Here is a 26,958-nt window from a genome sequence, read left to right as displayed (position 1 = left end):
TGGAGACATGGCTGCTATTTTGTTGATCACATCCATTGGAATCTGACGACGACCATCTTGCCATTTGATTCCTAAGAACTGGATTTCTCGTGCAGGTCCCTTCACCTTACTTTGTTTTATGGCAAAACCAGCTTTCAGAAGGATTTGGACTATTTTCTCTCCTTTCTCAAAAACTTCTTCCGCTGTGTTGCCCCACACAATGATGTCATCAATGTATTGAAGGTGTTCAGGAGCTTCTCTGTGTTCCAGTACAGTCTGCATCAGTCCATGGGAAATGGTAGGACTGTGTTTCCACCCCTGGGACAGTCGATTCCAGGTGTACTGGATGCCCCTCCAAATGAAAGCAAACTGTGGCCTGCACTCTGCTGCCAGAGGGATTGAGAAGAATGCATTAGCAATATCAATTGTGGCATACCACTTGGCTGCCTTTGACTCCAGTTCGTATTGAAGTTCTAGCATGTCTGGCACAGCAGCACTCAGCGGCAGCGTGACTTCATTCAGGCCACGATAGTCTACTGTTAGCCTCCACTCTCCATTAGACTTCCAGACTGGCCATATGGGGCTGTTATAGGGTGAGTGGGTCTTACTGATGACTCCTTGGCTCCTCAGTTGGTGAATGAGTTTATGGATGGGGATCAGAGAGTCTCTGTTGGTGCGATATTGCCGCCGGTGCACTGTTGTGGTGGCGATTGGCACCTGTTGTTCTTTGACCTTCAGCAACCCCACCACAGAAGGGTCCTTTGAGAGACCGGGCAAGGTAGACAGATGTTCAGTTTCCTCTGTCTCCAAGGCAGCTACACCAAAAGCCCACTTGTACCCTTTTGGGTCCTTGAAATACCCTCTCCTGAGGTAGTCTATGCCAAGGATGCACGGAGCCTCTGGGCCGGTCACAATGGGGTGCTTCTGCCACTCATTGCCAGTTAGGCTCACTTCGGCCTCCAATACAGTTAGCTCTTGAGATCCCCCTGTCACTCCAGCAATGCTGATGGGTTCTGCCCCTGTATAGTTTGATGGCATTAAGGTGCACTGCGCACCAGTGTCCACTAAAGCTTTATTCTCCTGTGGGTCGGACGTGCCGGGCCATCGGATCCACACAGTCCATTAAGCCCGGTTATCCCTTTCCTCCACCCGGCTGGAGGCAGGGCCCCTCTAGTCCTGATCACGGCAGTCACAACTCACTTCCTGTAAATGTGAATCAGGAGTCTCTCTGTTACGCTTTGAAATAAAATCTGCGCTTCTACTCCTCTGTCTGGGGACTTGCTCACTGGAAACTGGAGCAGCAGCTTTCCTGGAAGAGCCTCCCTGAGTGACTGTTCTTCCTTGCAGTTCATGTACTCGTGCCTGTAGGGTCGAAGTAGGCTTGACATCCCACCTCATCATGTCCTCTCCGTGGTCACCATAGGGTGGCCCGTGGTGTGTATCCCCTTCTTTGAGCCAAAGGACGCTTATTCCTAACAGCTGAGACACTGCTCTGTCGAGGTGGGGAGTAGGACAGATCTTCTTTGAGTTGCTGGACCTCTTGGGATAGTTTCTCCACAGCAGAGACAAGCGAGGAAGAGATATTTGTGTCATAATCCCGGAGTCTATCTATCACCTCTGCCACCGTTGGTGTCTCGTCATCTTTCCAGGACATCACTGCCAATGAGTTTGCATGCGAAGATGGTGCGCTCCGTACAAAATTCCGCCACATGGGTCGTGTGCACTCAGCTTCATCTGGATCTTTGGATGACCGTTGATCGTCCAGGTCACCATAAATCACCTCAAACACAGCTAATTCCCTTAGATACTGGATGCCTTTCTCCATAGTTGTCCATTTTCCTGGGCGATATGTAACATCTTCTTTAAAGGGATACCTTTCCTTCACTCCAGACAGGAGTTGCCTCCAGAGGCTGAGGGCTTGCGGTTTTTTCCAATTGCTTTGTCAAAACCAAAACAACATGCCCAAAAACTAACAATAAGTGCACCTTAACCACCCAAGGATGTTCAAGATACAAAAACGTTGTTGTAACAAAGGCACAGCCATCATAGAAGAAAGTTGCAAAGGTATTATTCTGTATTTCCTCCATATAAAATCTCTCAGAGGAGGCGGTATAATTGCTAATTGCCTCAACAAGGTGGTATCCGAAGTACAGCACCGGTTTCAGCAAAAACCCCAAATACCAGATAAAGCTGAAAACGAGTGTTTGTATAACAAATCTTGTAGGCAAAACATTGCTAATCTCAACAGAACACAGCAGACTCAACAAACCAACAACGATCTTTAACACCAACTGTAAAAAGGACAACATGGTGCTGTGACCAGCAGCTGTTGTTATCTCCAACCCTCGAGCCCCACGTTGGGCGCCAAAAAGACTGTCGTGGTTTAGCGGCAGCTCAGCCCCACACAGTCGCTCGCTCACTCCCCCACCGGTAGATAGGGAGAGAATCAGAAAGGTAACGCTCGTGGGTTGGGATAAGAACAGTTCAATAATTAAAATTAAAAGAAACAACAGTAGAAATGCAATGTAAAGGAGAACAACGAGAGGCGCAAAGCCCCGGGGGAGGGGGAAGGGAGGGGAGAGGGGGAACGAACCGCCGGAACAAACCGCACGCGCCGCAGCCGCTCGCCACCCGCCGACCCGACGCCGCGCCGCCCCCGCGCTGCCACTGCCCCCCCTCCATATACTGGTCATGGTGTCACATGGTATGGAATGAACCTGCCATTGGCCAGTCGGGGTCAGCCGTCCCCACCATGGCCCTGCCCCTCCCAGCCCCCCACCCCCACCACGCGGCAGAGCGCGGGAAGCTGGAAAGGTAGCCGACCCCCACAGTGAGGAGAATTAACCCCTTCTCAGCCAAAACCAGCACATTCATGTCCCGCATGTTTTTTCAGAAATCTTCATCATGTGTGATGATTTCTGAAAACATGATGTGCACTTGAGGATACGTACATTGAGGAAGGGGGATTTGATGCATTGCACATTTTATATAATTAAATAAAGATTTTGTACTACATTTATGAGGCAGCTAAGGGAAGAGATGCATCTTTATTTGGAATGCAGCACAGACTGATGAGAAATGGGAGGATAGTTAAGATAGGTAGGATCTGAAATGAACAGAAAATCTAGCTCTTCGTTGGTACAGTGCAAGACTTTAGCAATGTCTTTAGAAAAAAATCCAAGAAAAAATTAAATATTGACATAATGGTAGCTAGTATATCTGGTGTGTCATGCTGGTTTTGGGTGGAATAAACTTAATTCTCTTCACTGTAGCTGTTGAAGTGCCGATGGCAAATTGATGCTTTAGCTGTTGTTAAGCAGTGGCTCAGTGTCACTAAGTAGCGCCTGCAGTAGCCAGGGACCTTTCCAGCTTCCCATGCTCTGCCACGTGGGCAAGTGGCCAGGAGGGGCGGGGCCACAGCCAAGACAGCTGACCCCAAATGGCCAATAGGAAGTTCATTCCATACCATATGACATCATGACCAGGCAGTTGGTGCATAGGGGAGGGGAGCAGTGAGTGGTTGCCTCACGTGCTGTTTTGGTTGTTCATTCCCCTTTCCTCCCCAGCCCCAGGGTTAGCCTCTCTTTCATTATTTTCCTTTTCATTGCATTATTGTTATTGGTTTAGTTATTGTTGTTTTAATTATTAAACTGTTCTTATCTCAACCCACAAGCTTTACCCTTTTCATTCTCTCCCCCATCCTGCAGGTGGGAGAGTGAGCGATTGGCTGTGTGGGGCTGAATTGCCAGCTAAACCAGATGTATAGGTGCAATGTATATTTTTAAGGCTCAGTGTATCCTGATGACATGTTTGTATTTTGGGGAAAAAAAAAGCAACAATTTTTTTTTTTTGAAAAAGGAGATGCCATCATTATGTAAATTCTTGGCCTTCATTCTGTTATTATTCTTTGGATTAAATTAATGCAATGCAAATCCTGGAGCATAATGGATATTCTTGGGAATCTGAAATTATGAGTGAACCTATTTGGAAAAGCCTAGGCAACTATTTGGAATCTGGTTCCTATCCCTTTTATCTCTCACACTACATATTCTCCAGTTTGTTCACTGGGAACCTGCTGTTGTCCCCATCTTAGGACATCTATCCAATTTTGTATATTTAGCAAAAAAGTCCTAATTTTTAGGAGATACTGAAAATAACTGTAAAGGAAGATGATAAAGTGTACTTTTTTATGACCAGAAAAGTACAGTCAACAGTAACAGAAGCAAATACTGCTCCTCCATATTTTTTTCTCCCTGCTGAGTTCCATATCAAGTTTACTCACTTCACAAATCAGAACATGATTTTACTAACTGCCAGCGCTGCAAACACAGTCCTAGAAAGCAGACTTCTTTGTGATTTTTATAATTTATTCCAATAACCACAGAATTAGAGCAGCTTAGCTATCAATTTCACTGCTGCTTCAGGGGATGAAAAGCCAGACTACAAATTCCTATTCTGCAAACACCTATGCTATTTAGCAATGAAGCTGTTTTTAAAACAAAATAATAACAAAAACCTTTCACTTAAAGGTGTAGAGGATTCCCCTTACCAAAAACAGCAGTACCCTCTCAGTTTTCTTTTATGGCAGTAGTACATCCTCCTCATTTTCTAGTAGAGTCACTTTAATGCCCAGAAGGTGCCCCAGAAAGCGAAATGGAAAAATATAATTATGGCAGCCACCTTACTTGCAATTGCCAGCCTTTTGATTATGAATAAATTACTTATTCTGAAAGGGCCAACTGCATTAAAACCAAGGCCCGAAGTTCAAAAGGTGTTTCGTTTTTGTTGTTTCTTTCAGAGGGGACCGCTTTAAGTCTGTGGCTAGTATTTGCCTACCTGCAGATTTAAGGGTTATCTAGATGTGGCATTGAACAGAAAAATTAACCTAGTTTTAATATTCTGGGGTGCATTGTAGTGAGTTAAATGCTATGCTGCTGACTACTTTTGGAGAAGAAACAGATCATATAGATACACTGATGCCATGATCAGGACTAAAGCTTTTCAGCAGAGCCAGAGAATTTAGTGCTGCTGTTACTTGCAATGTATCTTGCTTTCAAGCCGTAACATCTGTAAACATGACTGATACTTCTTCAAAATCAGTGTGAAAAGCAGTAAATCATCCAGATGAACACAATAAATCTCACCAGTACAAATCCCTTGCAATCTTTGCTGATATACTCAAGAGCAAGAGTATATCTTCTTTGCCATGGTTCAGCTCCAGTCGGCAACTAAACACCATGCAGCCACTTGATCGCTCCCCCCACCCCTGTGGGATGGAAAGAGAATGGGAAGAGCAAAAGAGATAAGAACAGTTTCATAATTATTATAATATTGATTATGATAATAATAAAAATAATGATAATATAACGTAAGGGGAAAGGGGGAAAAACCAGAAACACAAATGATACAACCACTCATCACCCGCCAACCAATGCTGCCGGTCCCCAAGATGTGATTGCTGCCTCCCTCCCCTAGACAGCTCCTCCCAGTTAACATATTGAGCATGATGTTACATGATATGGAATATCCCTTTGGTCAGTTTGAATCTGCTCTCTTGGCTGTGCCCCCTCCCCTCCCAGCTTCTTGTCCACCTGGCAGAGCATGGGAAGTTAGAAAAGTCCTTGACTAGTACAAGCACTACCCAGCAACAACTAAAACATCTGTGTGTTAGCAACATTTTTTTATACTAAGTCCAAAGCAGAGCACCATACCAGATGCAGTGAAGAAAATTAACTCTAGCCCAGCTAAAACCATTGCATTCTTGAAACGTAAGTTTTCCTTTACTCTCTTTTGCCCTTCCCTTGTCTACCATGAGCCTGCTTAAATTTTCCTAGGTTCTGGGAAATACTGTTGCATTAAAACTGGAAGCAGAAATACAAAATACAAAATAATTTACAGTCTGCACAGAGTCAGCAAAGAGAAAACTCATAAGTAACTATGATTAAACCAGCATCTGTGCTCCCCTAAGGAAAAAGACAGCTGCAGAAGTTGTACAGTAGGAGACAGATAAAATCATTAATACCTGAGAAGTTATTTTGCACATAATTTTTTTGCTCCTCAGTCTCTGTAATAAATTGCACATCATGTTTGAAAAATATTTCTAACGCTAAATCATATTTTTTCAGCAACTTTGTTTTTTACACTAATAATACTTCTACTGTGATAAGAATAAAACACCAGATGCATTCATGGGATAATCTGTCCTGTTAATTGTTGTTTCCATTCCCTTCCGTTTTTGCCCCAGTGAAAATTCTGCCTTGTGACACTATTTACAAGAATTCCCATGTAAGTGACATTTTTATAAGGATGAGAATTAAAATTCATATCAAGAGTATGCCATTAACATTGCAATTAATTCCGCAATCAGACTCTGTCACACTAATTACATTCTAAGTATTTTAAAAATTTCATGCAGTATTGCAGTATCTTCCTTCTACATCAGACTATACCATAACATTTCATTGAAACGTGTGGCTTCTCATTTGCGTATGCATACTGTGTACAAATTGGTGTATACGGTATCTAATGATGATACCTCTGCTTGGTTGAACATTTTGACCACACTCATATAGTGTTTGTTTTTCAGATAGTTAGACACTAGTCCTGCCAAGCTCTGAGCACAGAGTCAAAAGAGCAAGGTCCTCAAGGCAATCTGCTGTCTTGGGTTATTTTCCTGCCTGCAGTTTGGTGCCATGAATGAGCTAATCTGAGAACCAGTAGCCCAAAATGCTGCCACATAAAAAAATATCACTGGCCTCTGGGCAACATCTGTTTTTAGCTTTTCCTAGATCACTGGCCTAGGTTCTGTTCTAACATAGAAATAAATGATGCAGAGCTCCACTGAGGCAAGTTCTGGTGAAAAACTAGGGGTATCAGACTTGCCACAGGTATCCCAGTCTGGGGACTTAACATTCTGCCAGCTGCTTCACAAAAGATCTTTTAGCCTCTTGCAAAACTTAAGCTTTGCTCTAGAGTGTTATGGGAGTTTTCAAACACTGGGGGATTTCTGACCTGTTGACTAAAGGACTTACATGTCAGAAGTTTTGAAGTACCCTCTCCCTCCATGTTGGTTCTTGAAACCTCTCCCAAATGGCTAAACAGTTTGCTGATAGGACAGAAGATACAGACTCCCTGCAGTAAGCAGCACTGGCTTCCCTGCACCTTTTTGCCCTCCTCCTCGTCTGCTCTGTGTTTGTTTTTTTCTCTGCACCACAGGAAGTAGGTTTCCTGAGCTGCTGATGTCTCAGGATGTAGAAAGATTTTATCAGCTTAAGAAACACAGAAAGGCTTCTAGGGCAGCACTGACCTTTGCAACTTGGGCTGGTAATCATGTTACATGCTAGGTCTTGCTCTGTCTTTCGTTGAGCTCCTTGTGCTGTACTGTTTTTCGGTGCTTGCTCCATGTGCCTCATTTGAGTGTTATTTTTGTCCATAACTGTACTTGTGCAGTTAACCTGGAGCTGTAGCAATGGTGGACAATTTTATGTTGAAGGGCGCTCCCTTTCAATCTTTGTCATGCACTGAATAAACCGATAGAGTTAGCTCAGGAGGTCATTGCAGCATGCTCTATCCATTCTTGTAGGCTTTGATATCATGATTTGCCATTAGTGATTGTTTTCAGCCCAACCCTTATTAACACAAGATTCTTGGCGTGTAAGATTCCTGTTGTAATTTTTAGAAAACAGTATTACTACCAGAGCTTGAAAAGTCCATTGCTTTTTTAATAGGTCCACCATGTGGCTGTATATTTGGGAACATTTTTTAAAACCTCTGTGGGGCAGAGAATGGGCCTAACTCCATTCTTGTTGAATAGAAAATTTACAGTGCTCTGTGAATGATATCTAATAACAATATGTGTGGCATTGGGTAACCAGTTTAGGTGTTCTGAGAACTGTTTAAAAACCATGTCATATGCTTAGTATAGTAAGTTTCAACAGCTCTTTTATAACTATTTATATAGTTATAAACTATAAAATATATATAATATATAACTATATATAATATAATATAATATATAATAATATATAACTATTTATATAGTTATTTTAAATAAATTCTTCTTTTAAAATGCTTCTGACAACTGCTGAATTGATCTATTTCAAGAATTTCTAAATACACAGCTTTCCTTGCCTAGCATAAATTCATGTTCATTTGACCTCCTTTAAACTACTAAAATAAAAGTTATACTTACACTGACATTAATTCTTTCTTTGGGGGATTTTCAGGATCACATTACCTTTTATAAGTTTTATTTCAGTCTGCATATGAAAACACTGAGAAGTAATTTGCATAAAACCGTGAGTTAAGTGTCTGTTTAAATTTACACTTTGTACTGCATTAAGTAATCTTTTCCCATAAGACAAACTATAAAGGCTTATCTCAGTTTTGCCACTTCAGCAAAACAGGTTTTACATACATATGACTTTCAGACATGACCTTGCCTACCTTCATTTAGTTTGATAGCATTTCAAAAAGCTGAATACATCCTGTCAAATTTTCTTCCTTATGTTAGATACAGGATGGAATTAAATTTACCTCCATTTTAGGTTAAACATGTATTTCTCATTTCAGTCACGTAAGGAGAAAATCAGATATGACAGAAAATTGGGGAAGTATTTGTCTGTGCTAGTCTGATCTCACCTACATAATGTGAACACAGTCGTATAGTGTGAATTACAACATAGTAGTTCAGCACCAACCTTGTATATATTCAGATTGATCTGTGGCTTCCCTACATTTTGTGCCAAGTGTTTTGTTCTTCATTTCATCCTTAATCTTGCTGCTATTTTGAAAGTATACTTTAACTATTTGAATGTAGAGATTAGAGTGGAAATACTGTCAGGTTTCAAATCCTGTAGCTGCGTTATATTTATTACGTTAGCACAGTGTATTGTGGTCTACCACACTTTTCTATTAGAGTTCAGTAAAATATATACAGAATCACAGAAAATTTTTAGCTTGCTTCATTTCAGTTTTAATATAATTAACAATTCTGCTGCCAAATCCCTTCTTTCCTCCTTTGCCAGGCATTTCAAATATTAGTCAGCTATCATCTTTCATCTGTCAATTTTATGTTTGGATAGGTACATGTCTGTGACTTGCAGAGGCAGGTGTATAGGCCTTCTGGTTTATAAGTCTAACTGAAGTTTTCTGTGAACTTTGTGTGCTACATTTATTGTACCTTGTGATGTCCTGAAACATGTAATCCCTAACCAGCTGGGATGCTTACTTTTTTCAGATTCAGTCCTCTTTTTGTTGATTCAAAGTCTTTTGAACTAATGCATCACAAGGAGTGATCACCAATAAATAGCAAGGGCATAAAAGTGAACCTTAAAGCACAAGGATGTAACTGAACATTAATACCAATGGATCCAAACTGGATACCACAGTGTGTGTTTATAACCCAGCTATGCTATCCAGCCCTATCTCTTAAATAGGAAGTATTTCCAAACATGAAAGTGTTGGCCTGAGACAAAGAAGGCAAGAGTTTGATTTCCAGCTCCACTGCTGGCACATGGCTTGGCCTCCGGTAAGCCAACATGCACCTCTGTGTGCCTTGGTAAGCTGCTGGGAGAATGGAAAAGGTCAGCATACCTCACACACACAGCAGCTTCAAGGCTGCAGTTGGAGAGCTAAGTGGTTTGTTGAGATCACACTGTAGGACTATTTTGTTTAAAGAAATTTCCAAGAAACTCCCTTGTCTTGACCTGAAGTTTTCACTCAGATTCTATCTTTAATAAATCCTAGAAACATTTCCTGGGATTAATCTGCAGGTCGATAGTAAATTATAGAGTTATCTGTTAGACAAATATGAATGCATGAATATAATCTTTATTTTAAGAATAAGTATCTTTTTTTAAAGGCAATGCTCTATTTTTTTTACTTGTATTTCTAACAGTATTTAGTACTTGGAAATTTTTTTTGACATTTTCACCATTGCTTTCCATACAGTTCTGCTGAATTAAGGTATCAGGCTGCTAAAAAAAAATCAAAAAATCAATAGCCTTTGCACTTGTTTTTTGCTGTTGTTCAAGTCTGCAGCATGCTTATATTGTTTTCTTAGCATTAGCACAGCAGCCCAAATTCTTTCTGCAGCTACAGTCATAGAGAGGTATAATGGGGATCTGAATTTGGCCTGCATTGTGCATTTGTTCTTTCCTTTCAAGAAATTATTAGCATTGTGGTGAAACATTTGTCTTCCCTTTCCAAATATCCCCTTGCTGTTCTTGAAATATTAACATTTTCCCTACTAAAACATGTAATTGATATTAGATTTTTGCACACCTGTGACTCACCCTGGCTTTGAATGAATTCAGAGTCAAAGTAGACTTTGGAAGGGGGATGAAGGCAGCATTTTCTTTCTCTACCTAAGAAGGACTGAAGAAAGAATCCCCCCTCATACCAGAGCTTTCACTGCTCAGGAACAGTCCCAGAAAAGTTCGCTCCTTGCATTCCCAAGGGTTCTGGTGCACGAAAGCTCTGCAATAGCTCTGCTGTGTGGAAACAGCCTGTTTTTCCTTCTCAGATGTTATAAGTACAGGTGTTGAGCTTTGGAAGGATAAAGCAGTCAGTGTCCACAATGATGGGGGAAAACAGAGAATAGGTGTTGGCAATCCACATTAAATGTTATTAAAAATATTCCTGGGAAACGAGAAGGGGATATTAATGGAACATGGCGTTTTATTGTACTCTGGTAGTCATAAAATATTATTTCACAGCTTATGCATCCATACACATGGGAAATGTATAGGAAATGTCACTGATGCTTGTTCTGCATAAACAAATGAAAACTATCCGTTATATATGAGTGTCACAGTAAGGTTTCTTTGTTAAATGTTAAAAGAAGTAATAATTACTCATAAGTAGAACGTCTCTAGGGAAGAGTGTTTGGGGTTTCCCCTATGTTATTAATTACTGGCTGTTCCTTTAGCTAATATTTCGTATAGATACATTTTGGAAGAAGAAATAACATATAAGGCAAGTAAAACAGTCAGTACTAGGAAGACTGAATTGTTTTGCCTGACAATAAAATTTTTAAAGAAAAACAGACATGAACTAAGACCATTTGCACACTGCAGTCAATTTCAGTTCCCCTCTGATTAACATTAAACTGACCTTTCTTCTTGCTTCATTTATCCTGTGCAGAGAGCTTGCAAATGCGAACAGTAAAACCAAGCTCACGCATGTCCTTCTCAGTGGTCATGGCTAATACTGACCTGAGGAAATCCATGAAATTATCTTAAAAGACAAATGAACTATAAAAAAGTTAGAATACTGTGGGCAAAGATCATACAGCCACTTACTGCTAGGTTTGCCATTTCCTGTATATTCCTTTGTTTCCTACAGGTTTTAACTTAAGTAGCCTTAAACCTGCAAGACTGAAATCTTTCACATCACTCATTTACCTGATAATGAGTATCTTGGAAATTGGATGAGTTGTTTTTCAGCACAAGAGTAGGAAAAACATGTCAGTACTCAGGACAAAAGGAATAACATAAAATGAAGCATAGCAGGAACAAATAGACAGTTTACAGAAATAAGGAAAAGGACTGAGCAGCAAAGAAAACAGCATCTTTGTGGTTGGGAAGTGAGTGTTGAGAGGAAAACTAGCAAGGTAAAACTGCATTAGGCCTTGCCGAAGTAAATAAAATAAATAGCAAACAATTTTACCCTTGTAAATAAAAGTAGAAAAAGGGAAGAGGGGATACCACTATGAACAGTGTACACTCTCTCATTATGCTTGTTTCTTCCATTTTTTCCTTCTTTTTAAACTAGTCCTTTGCCAGAGAAACATTTTCACTGGAACTGCAGACCCTACTGCGGGTGTCACTCACCTTCTGCAGTGGAATCTTTGCTCTGTGTAATACCTATTTCACACAGAGTGAACATGGCAGCTTTATCTAGCTCACACAGTTCCCCACTGTGAATGCAGAAAGGGCTTGCCAGCAACAGGGGACACAGCAAAGACCCATGTAGCTACTGCACCAGTGAGAGGTCCTCCCAGGCAGCAGATGGGATCTCCCCAGTGCCTGGATCCACCTCTCAGCATGGAAGTAGCTGGAATACGACATGGGTCACCATTGGCTTTTTCTGTTCTGTATGAGTTGTTCTGCTTTGTATAAGCAAGAAAGTTTCAATTCCTGTGGGCAAGTCAGCGTCTTCTGCCATAGGAATGGTGTAACTGGATATATGATTAACCGGCAAAAGGCAGACAAGTAAAGACTACAGCAGCCCAGTCCCTAGTGTTAGTTTAGGGGTGTGACCAAAGTCAAAAGAAGGTCAGCAAGGGTTCCTCAACAGAGAAATGTGCTCCTCAAATCTCAACGATTTGGTCTTGATGATGGTTGGAAATCAACCTGTTCAGCCTTCCTAAGTAGATTAATGAAAATGGTGTTTATTCTTGCAGCGATAGGCACCTCAGTAAGGTATAGATAAATTCTTAAGGAGCAAATGTATATTTAAATAAAATATTGATTGCAACAACTATCAGTCATCTTACAGTACTTGCTCAGTTTATGTTAACTGAAGATCTCCTCAGGTGGACAGACAAGAATGAAGAACAAAAATGTCACATTGCAACATCTTTTCATTGTGTAATGCAGCTACAAAGGCATCATATTCACATTCTTATTCATCTCAGTAAATAATAAATAAAAATGGAATGACATGGAGATGACAACAAAGAAATATCGGCTAATGGAATGATTCCTTGATCTTAGAAGTCTTCTGTCTTTTAGTATTTTAAATACGCACTCTTCCTTTTTTTACCCCATTCTTTTTGAACAGTGCTAGTGTGAATGTTAATGTATATATGTTACATTTGATATATAGTACACTTCTTTCACAAAGGATTCTGTGTACAATAAACTGATTCATTGCACATAGATGCGAATATAAACAAAGCAGTGTAAAGCTGCATTATAACAAACTAACAACCACTATAGACTATATTCACAGAAACTTACCGAAACCTTTCATGTATCAGTGAGATGTGTGGAAGTGCAGGACTAGCTTAAGCCACAAGCAGTCCAAGTCCAATGCCCTCCCTTGCACATGGTTTTTCTGGTTCCGCACATCTGCAATTAGTGCAGGTGGGTCACACCATCAAAATAGCCTAGTTCTTTCTTTTTCTCTAGGAAATATGTAAGGCTATCTTTCACAAGATATGCAAGTCTCAAATGTTGTGCAATTCGTCATGAAATTCGCAAGTGTTCAGCTGGTATAAGGACCATAGGAAATACTATCTTACAGATACTCTTCCTCAGTTCAACAGGCAAAGAATTCATGGTGAACCTAAACTTCGTCAGCTGTGCTGATGAGCCATAGGAATACTGATACATTGCTTCAGAACAGCAGGGTTTTTTCAGCTGTTGGTTTTGGTTGGTTTTTGCCCATTGCCATGACAAAAAACTTCTAAAGGTTCAATTTTACCTCTTTGGTTTTTGAACAGTTTTTTGTGTACGAAAAAGTCTGTGTAAGCTTTTGTGTAAAAAAACCTTCTGGTTTTTAATATAAAAAAAGAAAGGAGGTGTCCCTGAAGTTTAAATAGGAGATATGGAGACCAAGTTCTGTTTGTATTGCTTGCTCAAGTGTGCTTACACTAGGTGTGTAACCTCCCTATCCCACTAAACTGAAGATGATCCAAAATAATTGGAACATTATTGATATATTTATTTATATTTATATAATATTTATATAATATTATATAATATATATATAATATAATATATATATAAATATATATATAATTTATATAATATTTATATCAATTATTATTGATATAAATATTTCCAAACTGATCTGAGATTTTTCATATGGCTGATTAACTTGTTTTCGGATAATTTTTTTTAGCTGGTGAGAAGGTATTTATTACCTAATATTACATAGTATTCCTATTTTTCATTGTGGAGAAAAAACAGCATAGAATCAACTCTTTCTCATAATTTTGACCACTTCAAAGTGTGTAATTTTGCAGGAAGTCCAGTACTTAGCAGGTTTCTTTCATGTCACTATTTTTTAGGTTGTGCTGTGGATGGTCATCCAACCCCGAACATCACCTGGCTTTACTCTGGCAAGCCTCTCAGTCTGCAGCATCACCTCCTAGCAGCTGGCCAGATTCTTCAGATATTCAACATCAGTGATGCTCCTGATGGTGAATTCAGCTGCCTTGCTCAGAATGAGGCTGGCTCACTCACACAAAAAACATCCCTGGCTATACAAGGTAAATTTGATTTTCAGTCCGGCTGCCCTGTGAAGCTCTTGCCATAGACTTCCCTGCACTGCCTTTCTCATCCTAGATTTCTCCTCTATGAAGCCAGGACTGTCATGCACAGCAGGAAATAGATGTTTTGATGTTTTACTGCCATGAATATAGATTTTTAGGACTACCAAGTAACTTGCAGTGTCTTAGGTTTTACTTCACCTGATATTTCTGGCCTGCTGAGCGTAAAACATGCCTTACTGATTCAAATATACTTGTGCTTGCTGAGTCTGAAAAATTTTCTTGTGCAGACATTCAAGGCAGAGGTGTCACAGTTTGAACCCCTAAAATCAGAAACCTCTCTGTTAATCTGCTAAACTCAGTGTTTCACAGTCTCTTCTTGTTTGAAAACCCTTCACTTGTAAAAATGCTGCAGCTGTAATACAATTACCCTAGAAAAAAGCTGGGGGGATAAAGCCACAGAACAGAGCAGTGCGGGTGGGTTGGAACAGAATATGCATCTTTCATTGCTCCAGTTATCAGAGGTGGAGTGTAGAAGAATTCAACTTTTCCTTAAGTTTTGCCATAAAATTTTAGGTGTGTTGCAACTACCCTGTTCTTCTGCAGGATGGATGATCTGTATGACCTACCTGGCGAGAAACACACTGTTGTAAGATCATAGAATCATAGATACTGCTGGTAACCGCAGTTAACCACATCTTCACTAAATCACACCCGTTTTAAAATATAGATGCAATGTCCTGCATCACTGGCCTCTGGCTTCACTTAACTGCTTTACCATGCAATTCACTTTCATGCACAAAAAATCCCTGCGTTTGTTACACCAAAGACAGTCAGTGGCTTATATCAGCTGGAATCCTGTTCCTTCTTTGTTCATTGCCTGGTGCCTTGGAGATGTAGGTAGGTCCCCTTCACGTAAGACACCAAGTCCAAATATTTCACCCTGGAGAACATCACTCTCTCATCTCTGAGGGTCTCCTGCTGGCAGTTTTTGACTCTTAATGTGTCTCTCCCACACTTTTTGGCAGAATACCAGTGGTCAGTGCACAAGTTGATGGCTTGTTCAGCTTCCTGTGGCCACAAAGGCGTGCAGCTGCCTCAGCTGAGGTGCTTACTGGATGGGGCTGAAGTCAACGTATCCCACTGCAAAGACAAGCCGAAGCCAGCCCTGCAGCCCATCGCATGCAACAGGAGAGATTGCCCTTCACGGTTTGTCTGTTTCATGTTAAAATGTCATAACTGCTTTTAAGATGTGCTTGAAGGGTTCTTTGCACTGGACATCATGCTATTTTAACCTCTCTGGTGTCTCTCTGGAGAAAAGTCACGGCTAAGAAGGAACTGAAAGTGCTTAACCTAGACAGTTGGGAATTTGTAGCACGATTTGTGGAAAACATTGCTAGTACATGGTAGAAAGAGAGTTTACTCCTCTGGTAAAAAGAGGCTATTGTCACCTCTATTAACAAAGTTCACAGCTTGAGTTGTCTTGGGTGATTCCAGCCTCACCCTTTGTTGGATGTAATTATCATGCCTGTTCTGAGCTCTGTAATATGGGAGTTTTGTCACCCAAGAATTGTAGGGTCCTATCTTTTTGTGTTCCATGTGAGTTCATACCAACAATATAACAGAGAAGAAGCTAGGTTTAGCAGCTGGTTTGGGGTTTTATTCTGAGTTCCTGTGTTGCCTGAACATCAATATGGGCAGGAATGTAGCTGTAATTGTAAAGAATTGCCCTAGCACAGAGGAAATATCTTTTGTAAAATGGGCATATCCGATCAGATCTAGTGGCCATGAAGTGGGGTCAGACTGAATTCTGCCTCCTTTTGGAGATCACTGGCATGTGCTTTCCTTGGGATTGTAAATCTCTGCCCTTGTAATCTCCTGTTTTTCAGTTACTATTAAACACATAAGAGGCAGGACAGCTTGAAAGACTGCTGAGGTCTTCGTCTTTTGCTTCCTCCCCACACAAAACACTTGCCTTCTTTGACACCTCTTGGTGCAAAGAAGAATAAATGCTGAGTGCCTATCCAGACAGTCACTGTAGTGTTATACCCCCTCCATGTTAAAAATATCTTCTGCAATTCAGTGGCTCCTTAGCTGAGATGTGTAAACATGCTTTTCCATATTGTCTGGCTTTAACTCCCTCCTCTCCCTTATTTCCACTGTGGATGTGGTATGTTTCAGCATACAAGCACTTAAAAGTAGTCTGCATCACAAGAGAAATTTAGCGCAACTTCTCTCATTCAACAGTGATTTGGGACTTGTATTAAAAAAACTGAGTCTACGCTAAGGCAGGAAGAGCTACTAAGCAACCTGATGAGAAGTAAGCAGCCAGATTTACCACTCTTGCTGTGACTTTGGTATATGGCAAAGTTCTGTTTAATTACCTTTTCAAATATATTCCTACCCTTCTTTGCAGGGAAATGTTTTCTGAGTTGACAGCTGAGTCACAAGAAGGAAACCAAAAGAGATTTGATGAAATATTTAACATGCTTATTAGTAGCAATTTTCCTTGGTGATAGCAGTAAATTCCGTGGGAATAGTTTATGTCTTTTTATATCTTCCCTGAACTTTAACACAACACACAATACTCCCTTAGCTCATGAGAAACTGCTGAGATGTAAGCTTAGAAATAAAACTTGATTGAAATGCAGAGCAAAGCTTTATGAGGTGTGCGGAAACTCCATCCTCAACCTCACCAAACTACATGAAAAAAGTAGCAGTGCTTTTGTTTTCTGTGTTGGGAGTGCATTTGTTTATATACTTATTTCTGCAACCATGGGAGTTAACCACTCACAGAAGACTGAGAAATGGAAATGGGTGCCTCTGCATAGGACTGGAGAATATCTATTGCCTATTTTGTAAAGTATAATAAACACATCTGATAAGAGATGGGATAGGCACTTATTTCCCTCCCAGCAACACAAAAATCCTGCAAAGAATCCTGAAACTTACTGATGAAAACTGCTGACTTGGCCATAAAACTCTTCAGAAAAGTAGTAATAAGTCCAACCCTTCCTATTCCTACCTACATCCTACCCAAAAATAAGTGTATGAGTGTGTCATTTACTGATCCTTCAAGAGACAAAATGTGTTGTCCATTTTGGTAAGAGTTTGGACATGGACTATTATTTTCTGTCATTACAGGCTTTTTAATAGTTAGATGGGATTTTTTAAACACCATCACATAGAGGATCAGGGCCTCAGCCTCATACTGTGAGTTCACCGTCTTTGCACAGGAGGAAAGAAGAAATATGTCCTTTGTCCCTGGGCTAACTATGCACCAGCCCTATCCCTGAACAACCTTCAGGCTTTTCTGGTTTATCCCAGCTGTCAGAGCAAGCAGACACAACCTGGACAAGATTAACCATGCAGGTCCCAGATGACTGGAGACTTGCCGATGCGATGCCCTTCTACAAGAAGGGCCGGAAGGAGGATCCAGGGAACTACAGGCCTGTTGGCCTGACCTCAGTGCTGGAGAAGATTATGGAGCAAAACATCTTGAGTTAGCTCACGAGGCATGTGCATGACAACCAGGGGATCAGGCCCAGCCAGCATGGCTTCATGAAAGGCAGGTCCTGCCTGATCAACCTGATCTCCTTCTATGACCAGGTGACCCACCTCGTGAATGAAGGAAAGGCTGTGGATGTTGCCTTCCTGGATTTTAGTAAAGCCCTTGACACTGTCACCCACAGCATTCGCCTAGAGAAGCTGGCGGCTGTTGGCTTAGACAGGTGTACTCTTTGCTGGGTAAAAGCTGGCTGGACGGTGGAGCCCAGCGAGTTGTGATGAACGGAGCTAAATCCAGTTGGCGGCCGGTCACAAGCGATGCTCCCCAGGGCTCAGTTTTGGGGCCAGTCTTATTAAATACCTTTATCAATGACCTGGATGAGGGGATCAAGTGCACCCTCAGTAAGTTTGCAAATGACACCAAGCTGGGTGGGAATGTTGATCTGCTTGAGGGAAGGAAGGCTCTGCAGACGGACCTGGACAGGCTGGATCGATGGGCCGAGGCCAACTGTATGAGGTTTAACAAGGCCAAGTGCTGGGTTCTGCACTTGGGTCACAACAACCTCATGCAACGCTACAGGCTTGGGGAAGAGTGGCTGGAAAGCTGCCCAGCAGAAAAGGATCTGGGGCCGTTGGTTGACAGGCAGCTGAACATGAGCCAGCAGTGTGCCCATGTGGCCAGGAAGGCCAACAGCAATCCTGGCTTGTATCAGAAATGGTGTAGCCAGCAGGAGTAGGGAAGTGATTGTGCCTCTTGTACCACCAGTACTTGGCACTGGTGAGGCCACACCTTGAATACTGTGTTTAGTTTTGGGCCCCTCAGTACAAGAAAGGCATTGAGGTGCTGGAGCACATCCAAAAAAGGGCAACGAAGCTGGTGAAGGGTCTGGAGATCAAGCCTTATGAGGAGAGGTTGAGGGAGCTGGGGTTGTTTAGTCTGCAGAAGAGGAGGCTGAGGGGAGACCTCATCCCTCTCTACAACTACCTGACAGGAGGCTGTAGTGAGGTGGGTGTTGGTCTCTTCTCCCAAGTTACTGGTATTAGAACAAGAGGGAGTGGCTTCAAGCTGTGTCAGGGTAGGTTTTGATTGGATATTAGGAGAAATTTCTTCACTGAAAGAGTGGTCAGGCATTGGAAGAGGCTGCCCAGAGAGGTGGTGGAGTCACCATCCCTGGAGGCGCTCAAAAACCATGTAGATGTGGCACCTGCGGACATGGTTTAGGAGGCATGGTGGTGCTGGGCTGACAGTTGGACTTGATGATCTTAGAGGTCTTTTCCAACCTTAATGATTCTATCTTTCTATGAATCTAAGCTTTCATAGAAAATTTTTGTGAGAATCCTGCTTCTCATTTTGCAGAGGTTTCTGCCTGCCTCTAACATTTGAGGGATATATGTGCTGTTAAAGCATGGTTATACAGCATGACTTCTCGTTTAGACTGTGCGGCTTTCAAGTAGCAACGGCCATATCATTATTATTGGACTGTTCTGGATACCCCTTCTGGTTGGAAGGAGAGCACAGGATGTCTTTAGCCAGCTACTGTGGGAGGCTGGGGCACTCAGCACCCTCTGGTGTTGCACCCTAAACGAACCAAGCCATTCTTGCCTTTCTTGGTCCAATACTTAAAGACCTGTTGGCATCAATAATCCTGCAGATGGTGGCACGTATCTGCTCCATGACCTGTTCACCTTTCTCTTACAGATGGATGGTAACATTGTGGTCTCCTTGCTCACGGAGCTGCAGTGGAGGCATCCAGATGCGGCGAGTCACATGTCAGCGTCTGACAGCGAAAGGCAGCTCTGTCCTAATGTCAAATGAGGCTTGTGCCCAGGTAGCCAAGCGCCCTGTGGACACACAGAACTGTAACAGGCAGCCCTGTGTCGAGTGGGTGGCCTCCTCCTGGGGCCAGGTAAGGAACAAGCCAGAATCCAAGGACAGCTTCATAGCGTGGGCTAGAAAAAAGTGATAGAAAATGAGAGGAATTTGTACCCTAGTATCTTTAGCTTATGGTCTGCAGGCTTTTGAGGAGGTCGCTAATTTACTCAGCTCTTTCAACTCCGTATTTGAAGCACTGCATGCTTGAATTTCTGTAGCTTCCTGCAATCCCTAGAAATGCTGCTTGTGAATTTTACTGCAGTATTTTTACTGCAGACCCCTGTATTGTCCCCAGTGGAAAGGTCTGCAGTTCCTCCTTATAGTGACAGGTGACACATCTGGGAAATAGCCTTCTCCAAGTTTTAATTCCCCTTACCACCCAGAGAGTGCTTTTCAGTTTTGGCTGGCAGGAGTCAAGACTGGTGATTGTGATAGGTCTGGAGCAGGGCAGTTGTGCAGTAACCCAATTTTACAAAGCTGCTGATGTTGCCTGAGAACACCAAAAAGTGGGAGCTTTCTTGGTTTGCTTCATGATGAAAATCAGAATGGAGGGCTAAAAGCCTTTTCAAATCATTTCCTGCTGTTTTGCAGAAATTCAAATTCTCTTCTGGCAGCTTCATACTATGACCAGATGTTAAAAATCTTCTCACCACAAACACCAAATGTTTCAAGAATTTAGAGTTAAATTGCTTTACTGTGGGAATCCACAGAAGAGTTTTGCTTTGTCTTTCTGTGAGCTATGAGATTTCCTGAAAAGAACTTGTCACTTTGTAGTTAATTATAACGTGGGACCTATGTGCTTTCCTCCCTTTTCTCTCCACTCCAGTTTGAACACATGAAGGTCAATGAGTCCACTATATTCCAGACTTAGGGGTAGAAACTCTCCGATTTTAACCCAAGGATCTCCAGAGCAGTGATTCACACAGGGGTATAGCATTTCAGGGTCAATGAGAGACAGGATTAAAATCACGGAAGTAGATTTTGCTAGAGGTTAAAGCCAGGTACCAATATTTCTTTAACATCACTTCTGGTGAAATAAACATTTTCAAACGGAAAAAGAAAAAGCAGTTTGACAAAATCAAAGTAGCCATACATCTAATTGAAATGATGAGGGAGGTATAGCATAGAAGTGAAGCTTCACACCATGCAAGAAGAGGATAAGGATATAATTACCCAGAGTACTATCAGTCTTGACATATAGAGAGCTATCATTAAAAATTTTGCCTCCTTTTCTAATTGTTGTGTGGTAAGTCAGTTAGAAAACAATGGCAAATGCTATCTCATTGTATTAGAGGTTAGAGTAACACAATAATTTCTTATTAATAACCATATGCATTGTGTATTTGCTTGGGGTAATATGCACAACACCTTGTGCTGCATCAGGTTTTTTGCGATGTTTGTAGTAAAAAGTGTCTTCAGCTACCAGAACTTGTTATTCACTACTTGAAAAATACTACATTTAACTATTGCCTGCGCATTTTGGAAATTTCTCTTGTGAAAGGTGATTAAGTTATTCTATTACATCTATGAATAAAGCTTGGAATTATCCTTTTACATAAAAGAAGCATATTTTCATTCCCTGTGGAATTCCAGGTAAGTACTGGATTATCCTTGCAAAAACCCAGTTACCTCATCCTCATTTTGTAGATCATTATGGGCTATATTGTTCCCCATGACATCGTACTCAGCTAAGACAATGAGAGAGGCCTGAATAAATGTTAGTCCTAACCTCTGTGCAGTGTAATATAATATTCCTAATACCTACCTAGCTTTAAAAAGAAAATCAAGTCCTACACGATTCTATAAAACTCAGTCTCCAAGAGAGAAGACTGTTATCTAATTACAGTAACAAACATGTCACTGGCTCAGTAGCTCAGTAGTTCAATGACCTTCTCAGTAGTATGTCAGGTCCCTGTTGCCCAGGTGTAGTGACTAACTACAACGCGCAGAGAAAATAAATGGTCTATGTACTCTACCCCTACCTCTAGAATGAATTCCTTTCCTTCATTTAATGTTAGTGGCATTTTGATCTCCACTATATAATCCCCTAGCACTTTAAAGTAGTGACTCAGTCTTGCTGGTGATGAGGACTGCTAGCTCCTGCAGATATTGCAGAAGTGATCTACATACTCCAGTGAATGACATTTCTATCCCCTTTGCTCAACAAGAGGGTAGACTGGCAACAGCTGAAAACTTGGCTGTCACTGGTATCTCTTTCACTTGTATGGAGGGAAGAAATAGCAGCAGGAAGGAGTATTATGTGAGGAGTGCATTGAAGTGTGAAATAAGGCTCCTACTGATGGGTGGTGGAAGGACTAGAGGGATTGGTCAGCAGCCCTCCCCTGGCAAAAACTCTTCCCTCACACTAAGGTCCTTTTCTTCAACCCTCAGTATGTTCTTGAATATGATTTCCAGATACTTAGAAAAACAAACTGTTTCCTTATACCTGATACAATTTTAAAAGAACATACTTGCATGGTTCATACCTATAGCTAATTACAATTCAATCAAAAGAGAAGATTAGAAGACTTCATAGTAAGGTTGTGATTGATAAGCTTGAATAGGTTAGGATAACCTCAGTATTGGAGCAAGTCTGCAGATTTGCTGTGTTCATCATGCTTACTGCTTTTATTATTATTAAATGGAGTGGGATATATTCTTGGTTCAATGCATTCTTGGTTGTTAACCATTGCCTGTAAATCATGCTAGCACAAGCTGCAAAATGCACACTAAAAGGAATGTATTGAGATTTCCTTGATGTATCATAGGCTCTTGGCTAATGACATGACAGCATTTTATTTGACCTAAGATGTATTTAATATTGAACTGCTGAAGAGGAGAGGTCATAAATCTACACAGCAGAAATAGAATTGTAGTTTTAATGCTGCTGGAGGAGAGTAAGGTAAGGCAGAAAATGACTGCACATTTAATCTTCAAAGCCTGCAGAGCTGCAGTAAGTGCTCAAAAGCTCAACAGTCACGCCTGGCACTATGCAATTTATTTCACCAGCAGTGTTATAAAAGGGGACTTTTATAACTGCCTTTTACCTCCTTTAAGTGATTTTTCTGTGTTCACAGTGTAATGGACCTTGCATTGGACCACGACTGGCTGTACAGCACAGACAGATATTTTGCCAGACCAAAGACGGGACTTCTCTGCCGTTGGATCAATGCAGTGCCTTACCAAGGTAGGACAGAAATGTCCTGTATCTGAAACTACTACTCTTTGTGGAGATGTTGAATGGACTTGGGACTTGACTTAACTGTAATTTTTGGGTTTCCTCTATGTAATAAAAATGTCGTCCTGCAACCCACACAACTACATGGTACAAATCTCACCAGGCTTGAGCCTAGGCTTCACTATTTGTTCCAACTAGTGTTCCAAAACTAGTTGGTCAACAACTGCAAAGTCTTCTAGGCATGCCAAATCCTGACTGAAAAGCTGTGCAATCTCTTCTTAACTGCCAGTCTCCTCTGTTATTTAAACACAATCTCTAACTGGTAAAAAAGGGACTCCACAGCTTTTGTTTTCCTGCAGATGAACTCCACTGTCAACATCTTAAATATATATTCAATTTATATGAGACTCAAGTATATAAATCATGCCTGATCATGATTGAAAATTAATACAGTAGGTCTTTGGATCCCACTCATGAATTTTCATTTTCTATGTGGCAATAGGTGACAACTAAGTGTGCCTATGCATCTTCTGTGAGACTGCATTGAAGGGAAAAGAAGGGTTTCAGAGAATTGATTTTTTTCCCACTGTCTGTAGAGCCATAAAAAAGTTACAAAGCCCTGCTGGATCTTATTGGTTGCACCTTTTTAATGGACCTCTGGATTGGCACTTCATGAAGAGGACATTTCGGCCAAATCCTCAAACAGTTCAAATGGCCATTTAGCTCCAGTAGTACTACACCGGTGTGTTCCCACCGAGGGCCCGATCCCTGAGTGCAGTTACAGACAGCCTTTCAGTGCACTGGAGTTAACCCCACTTGCACCCGTTGAAGATCTGGCACATACAGTGCTCTGAGCGAATTACATTTGGTATATGCAAAGCTTGCTGTCCCCAGAATTTGCAATACATCCAGAGCACTGTGTGCTTGCTCCCTGAGCAGCGTAGTGATGGGTCACCTCTAACTCCCTCTTGCCCACAGGCCTTTGATCACCCAGAACTGCTGGACAGACATATGCGGTGTGCACTGGAGGGTCAGCCTGTGGACCGTCTGCACAGCTACATGCGGAAACTACGGCTTCCAGTCCCGGCACGTGGACTGCGTGCATGTCCGCACCAACAAGCCTGTGCTGGAGCATCATTGTTCCTGGAGGCCGCGGCCAGCAAACTGGCAACGCTGCAATATCACGCCCTGTGAAAACAGTATGTTGCTGAGAGAAGGGGAGGCAGTGTGGCACGGGGGAAGGAAAGAAGGCAGAGCCATCTCTTAGAAATACAACACTGGCCCTTGCAGCAGGGTGTCCTGGGGAACTTCCAGCCTGAACATGTGCAAAAGTCAGTGTCCAAAACTCAGCAACCCAGGGAGAATGGTGCCTGTTGCTGTTTGGTGGCAATGGTATTAACACTTGGATTGCCTCTCCTTGCTAACAGCATGTCAAATAGCTGATGCAGCCTCAACTTGCCTTTAATGGTAAAAGCAGGAAGAAAAACACTAATCACAGACTGCTGGCTAATACTTAATATGCAGTAAGTCTAAATCCAGTGGGTAGATTGATGATGGGAATTCTTGGAGTGCAGGCTACTTGCTTTTGGGTGACAAGCAACTAATTGGGCCTGCCAAAGGGCTAGAAAACTTACAAATAATGTGGGGAACCAAACCAAAAAAGCCAAATAACCTGTTGAAGCGCCTCTTTGGAAACAATGCTCCACTATGGCACTGTCCACTTGAGAAACACTAAGCAGCACAAGTTTAAATCACTATATTGCCATTTGCCCCAGCTCCCACTTCATGTGCCCGTTTTGATGGGCAGATCCCGTCCTCTAGAATGCAAGCCTGTTGCTGTGCAATCATCACAGAAGCAGCAGCAGAACCTGCCTGAGCTTGCCAACAGCCACACCAGCTCTGACACTCCCTCTCAGTAGAGGCAAAGCGGACTCCGTAGGTCCAAGCCCATAAGCTGAGTTTGGAGTGCCCTAATGGAAGGGGAAGGGATGAGGAAGCCTACAGATACAAAGCAGAGCCTTTGCTGTGCCTCCAGCCTCTTCCTGCTGTACGGAAATGTCCCACATCTAGACAACATTTGGCATGGTATTATTTGGCACAGACATTACTGGAGAGGGCTGTAAAGTGCTCTGTGATCATCCCTTTTCCAGCCTTAGCATGGTAATTGGAAGTGTCTCAGGTAACGACACACCCAAGGTCTTACAGGGATACTGGAGTTTTCCAGTCTGGAGCTCAAAAGCAGGAGGCTGCAGACCTCAAAAACTGTCCAAATTATACCAGTACCTCAGTGCTAGGAGAGTTTGAAAAGTGTCTTAACATCTTCACCCTGGGCTGTATTCTGTAACACACGTGTGAAAAGGAAAACACGACACCCTATCAGCGGCGGTGGCACTCCTACACACTGTCTTTTCAACTGCAAAAGGTTGCCCAAAGTGTCTCTGAGCTATTCTTGTTTCCAGTTTTATTTACTGCTTCAGCTTTGGTTTAACAATTGTTATGAAGCTCTAGTGCTTCCCTAAATTGCTGGCAGGCAACTAACTGACAGTGTTGGAGCAGCCTCAGAAGCCCTCTCCCCAGAGTCCAAAAGCAAAGGCTGCCCACCACATTCTCCTCTGAGCCTTTGGCTGCATGAAGTCCCTACTCACTCTTTGCAGCAAGTCAAGCTTATGCCCACAGTGAGAACAAAGCTCATGCCCACACAAAGCTGTGTTGGTCCTTGCTTCGGCCATGCCATGAATTGTTCTCTGGTAAGAAATCCTTCTTTCGTTGCTTCATCTCTGTTTCTCCTTTTTGCTTCCCCTTCGGCAGTGGAGTGCAGAGACACTACAAGGTACTGTGAGAAAGTGAAGCAGCTCAAACTCTGCCAGCTCACCCAGTTCAAGTCACGCTGCTGTGGGACGTGTGGAAAAGCTTGAAGACAAAAGCAGTGAAAGTGGAGGAACAAGGGGATCACAGCCTTTGCTTCACTGAGGCAAGGACTTTTACAGAAAAGAGAAACGGAATGGAATTTTTTATTTCATTTTATTTATTTCCCTTCTCAAAAAAAAGACTTTTACTGAAACATTTTTGTAAAGGGACTTGACAAGATTTCCCTCCTATGAATTCAGGAGACAGAATGCAGCAAAACACAGTCATGAGGGTAGACAAGACTACCATACACCACCACAATGTGCTGGAGAGGGAGCAGTGGGGCTGTCCCATAATCCATATACGTGCCAGGGGATACACCAAGAGACAGATGGGGAAGCAGGTCAGAGTTAAAACCTAGCATCATATTGGACCACCACAATAAGAAACAAATAGTCAAAGAGCTTGACAGCTCATGGAGTACTGGAGAAAAAAGGGCGAAACTAAACATTCAGATATGCAATATACAGATATCTCATGATTTTGCTTTACAAACCTGTTTGTTACATCCAAGACTGGATTCCTTTTTTTCCTTTCTAAACCACTCTCTCCTTCTTATAAGAGGCCTTCAGATTATTTGAGTGGGATATCCTCGTGATCTTTGAGGATCTGGTGTCTGGGGAAGTTGAACAATAGTGTGTAATGTGAATGAGTCTAAAAGACACATGAAAATATTCCCGGGCTGTGCCTGTGAGGCAGGACTGGGGGTAGGAGTGTTGCCCTCAGCACAGAGGTGAAGTGATGACCTTAATTATTATCCAGGAGAAGGAGAGAAAATATGATCTGCTCTTGACAGACTGTAGTATAAACCTGCAAATGCTGTCCTGTAGAGAGCACAGGCAGGAAATGGAGAAATTATCTGTGGTAAAAGGAGGTACTTCGCATACTCCATCCTACTAACTCTTATTTGGAAAAAAGACGAGTACCAGTTCCCAGAGTCCAGGTGCTTTCAGACCTGGGGTTTTGGAAAGGAACTTGAGAAAGTGGGTTTGCCTATACTGCTAACATGATATTTCTCTCCTGGCAGCCAAGACTTTTGGGCAAGTACTAGGAAAGAGAAGTATTCTGACTTCTTTTAGTTATTCCAACTCAATAGAAACCGAATGGATTCAGCATCAGCCCCGGAGGACTAATGCCAATAATTTTTAAGAAACCTGTCCTCTCCAGCTGCCTCCCACAACAAACCAGATGCTATAAAGCAGCACATTTTTAGCCCATGTATAACACCCTGAAGATACAATATAAGAACTGAAGCTCAAAAATCAAACCTACAGCCTGACTTTGCATGCTGTC

The 26,958-nt window shown here is 42.0% G+C and overlaps 1 protein-coding gene across 1 annotated transcript in view; it reads left to right on the top strand.

Annotated features, from left to right (window-relative positions):
• ADAMTSL1 (ADAMTS like 1) overlaps nt 1-25,782 on the top strand; it is a 208,821-nt gene extending 183,039 nt beyond the window's left edge. The window contains exons 24-29 of the mRNA XM_075078908.1: nt 14,000-14,200; nt 15,229-15,409; nt 19,407-19,614; nt 22,658-22,767; nt 23,737-23,957; nt 25,567-25,782. Of these exons, the coding sequence (XP_074935009.1) occupies nt 14,000-14,200; nt 15,229-15,409; nt 19,407-19,614; nt 22,658-22,767; nt 23,737-23,957; nt 25,567-25,673 (1,028 nt within the window). The 3' untranslated portion in view covers nt 25,674-25,782. The remainder of the gene's footprint in view (nt 1-13,999; nt 14,201-15,228; nt 15,410-19,406; nt 19,615-22,657; nt 22,768-23,736; nt 23,958-25,566) is intronic.
• The last annotated feature ends 1,176 nt before the right edge of the window (nt 25,783-26,958 follow it).

This window comes from Phalacrocorax aristotelis, chromosome Z, assembly GCF_949628215.1.
Source record: "Phalacrocorax aristotelis chromosome Z, bGulAri2.1, whole genome shotgun sequence".
Lineage (NCBI taxonomy): Eukaryota > Metazoa > Chordata > Aves > Suliformes > Phalacrocoracidae > Phalacrocorax > Phalacrocorax aristotelis.
The sequence above is the reverse complement of the archived record's forward strand: the minus strand, read 5'-3'. Positions and strand labels throughout refer to the sequence as shown.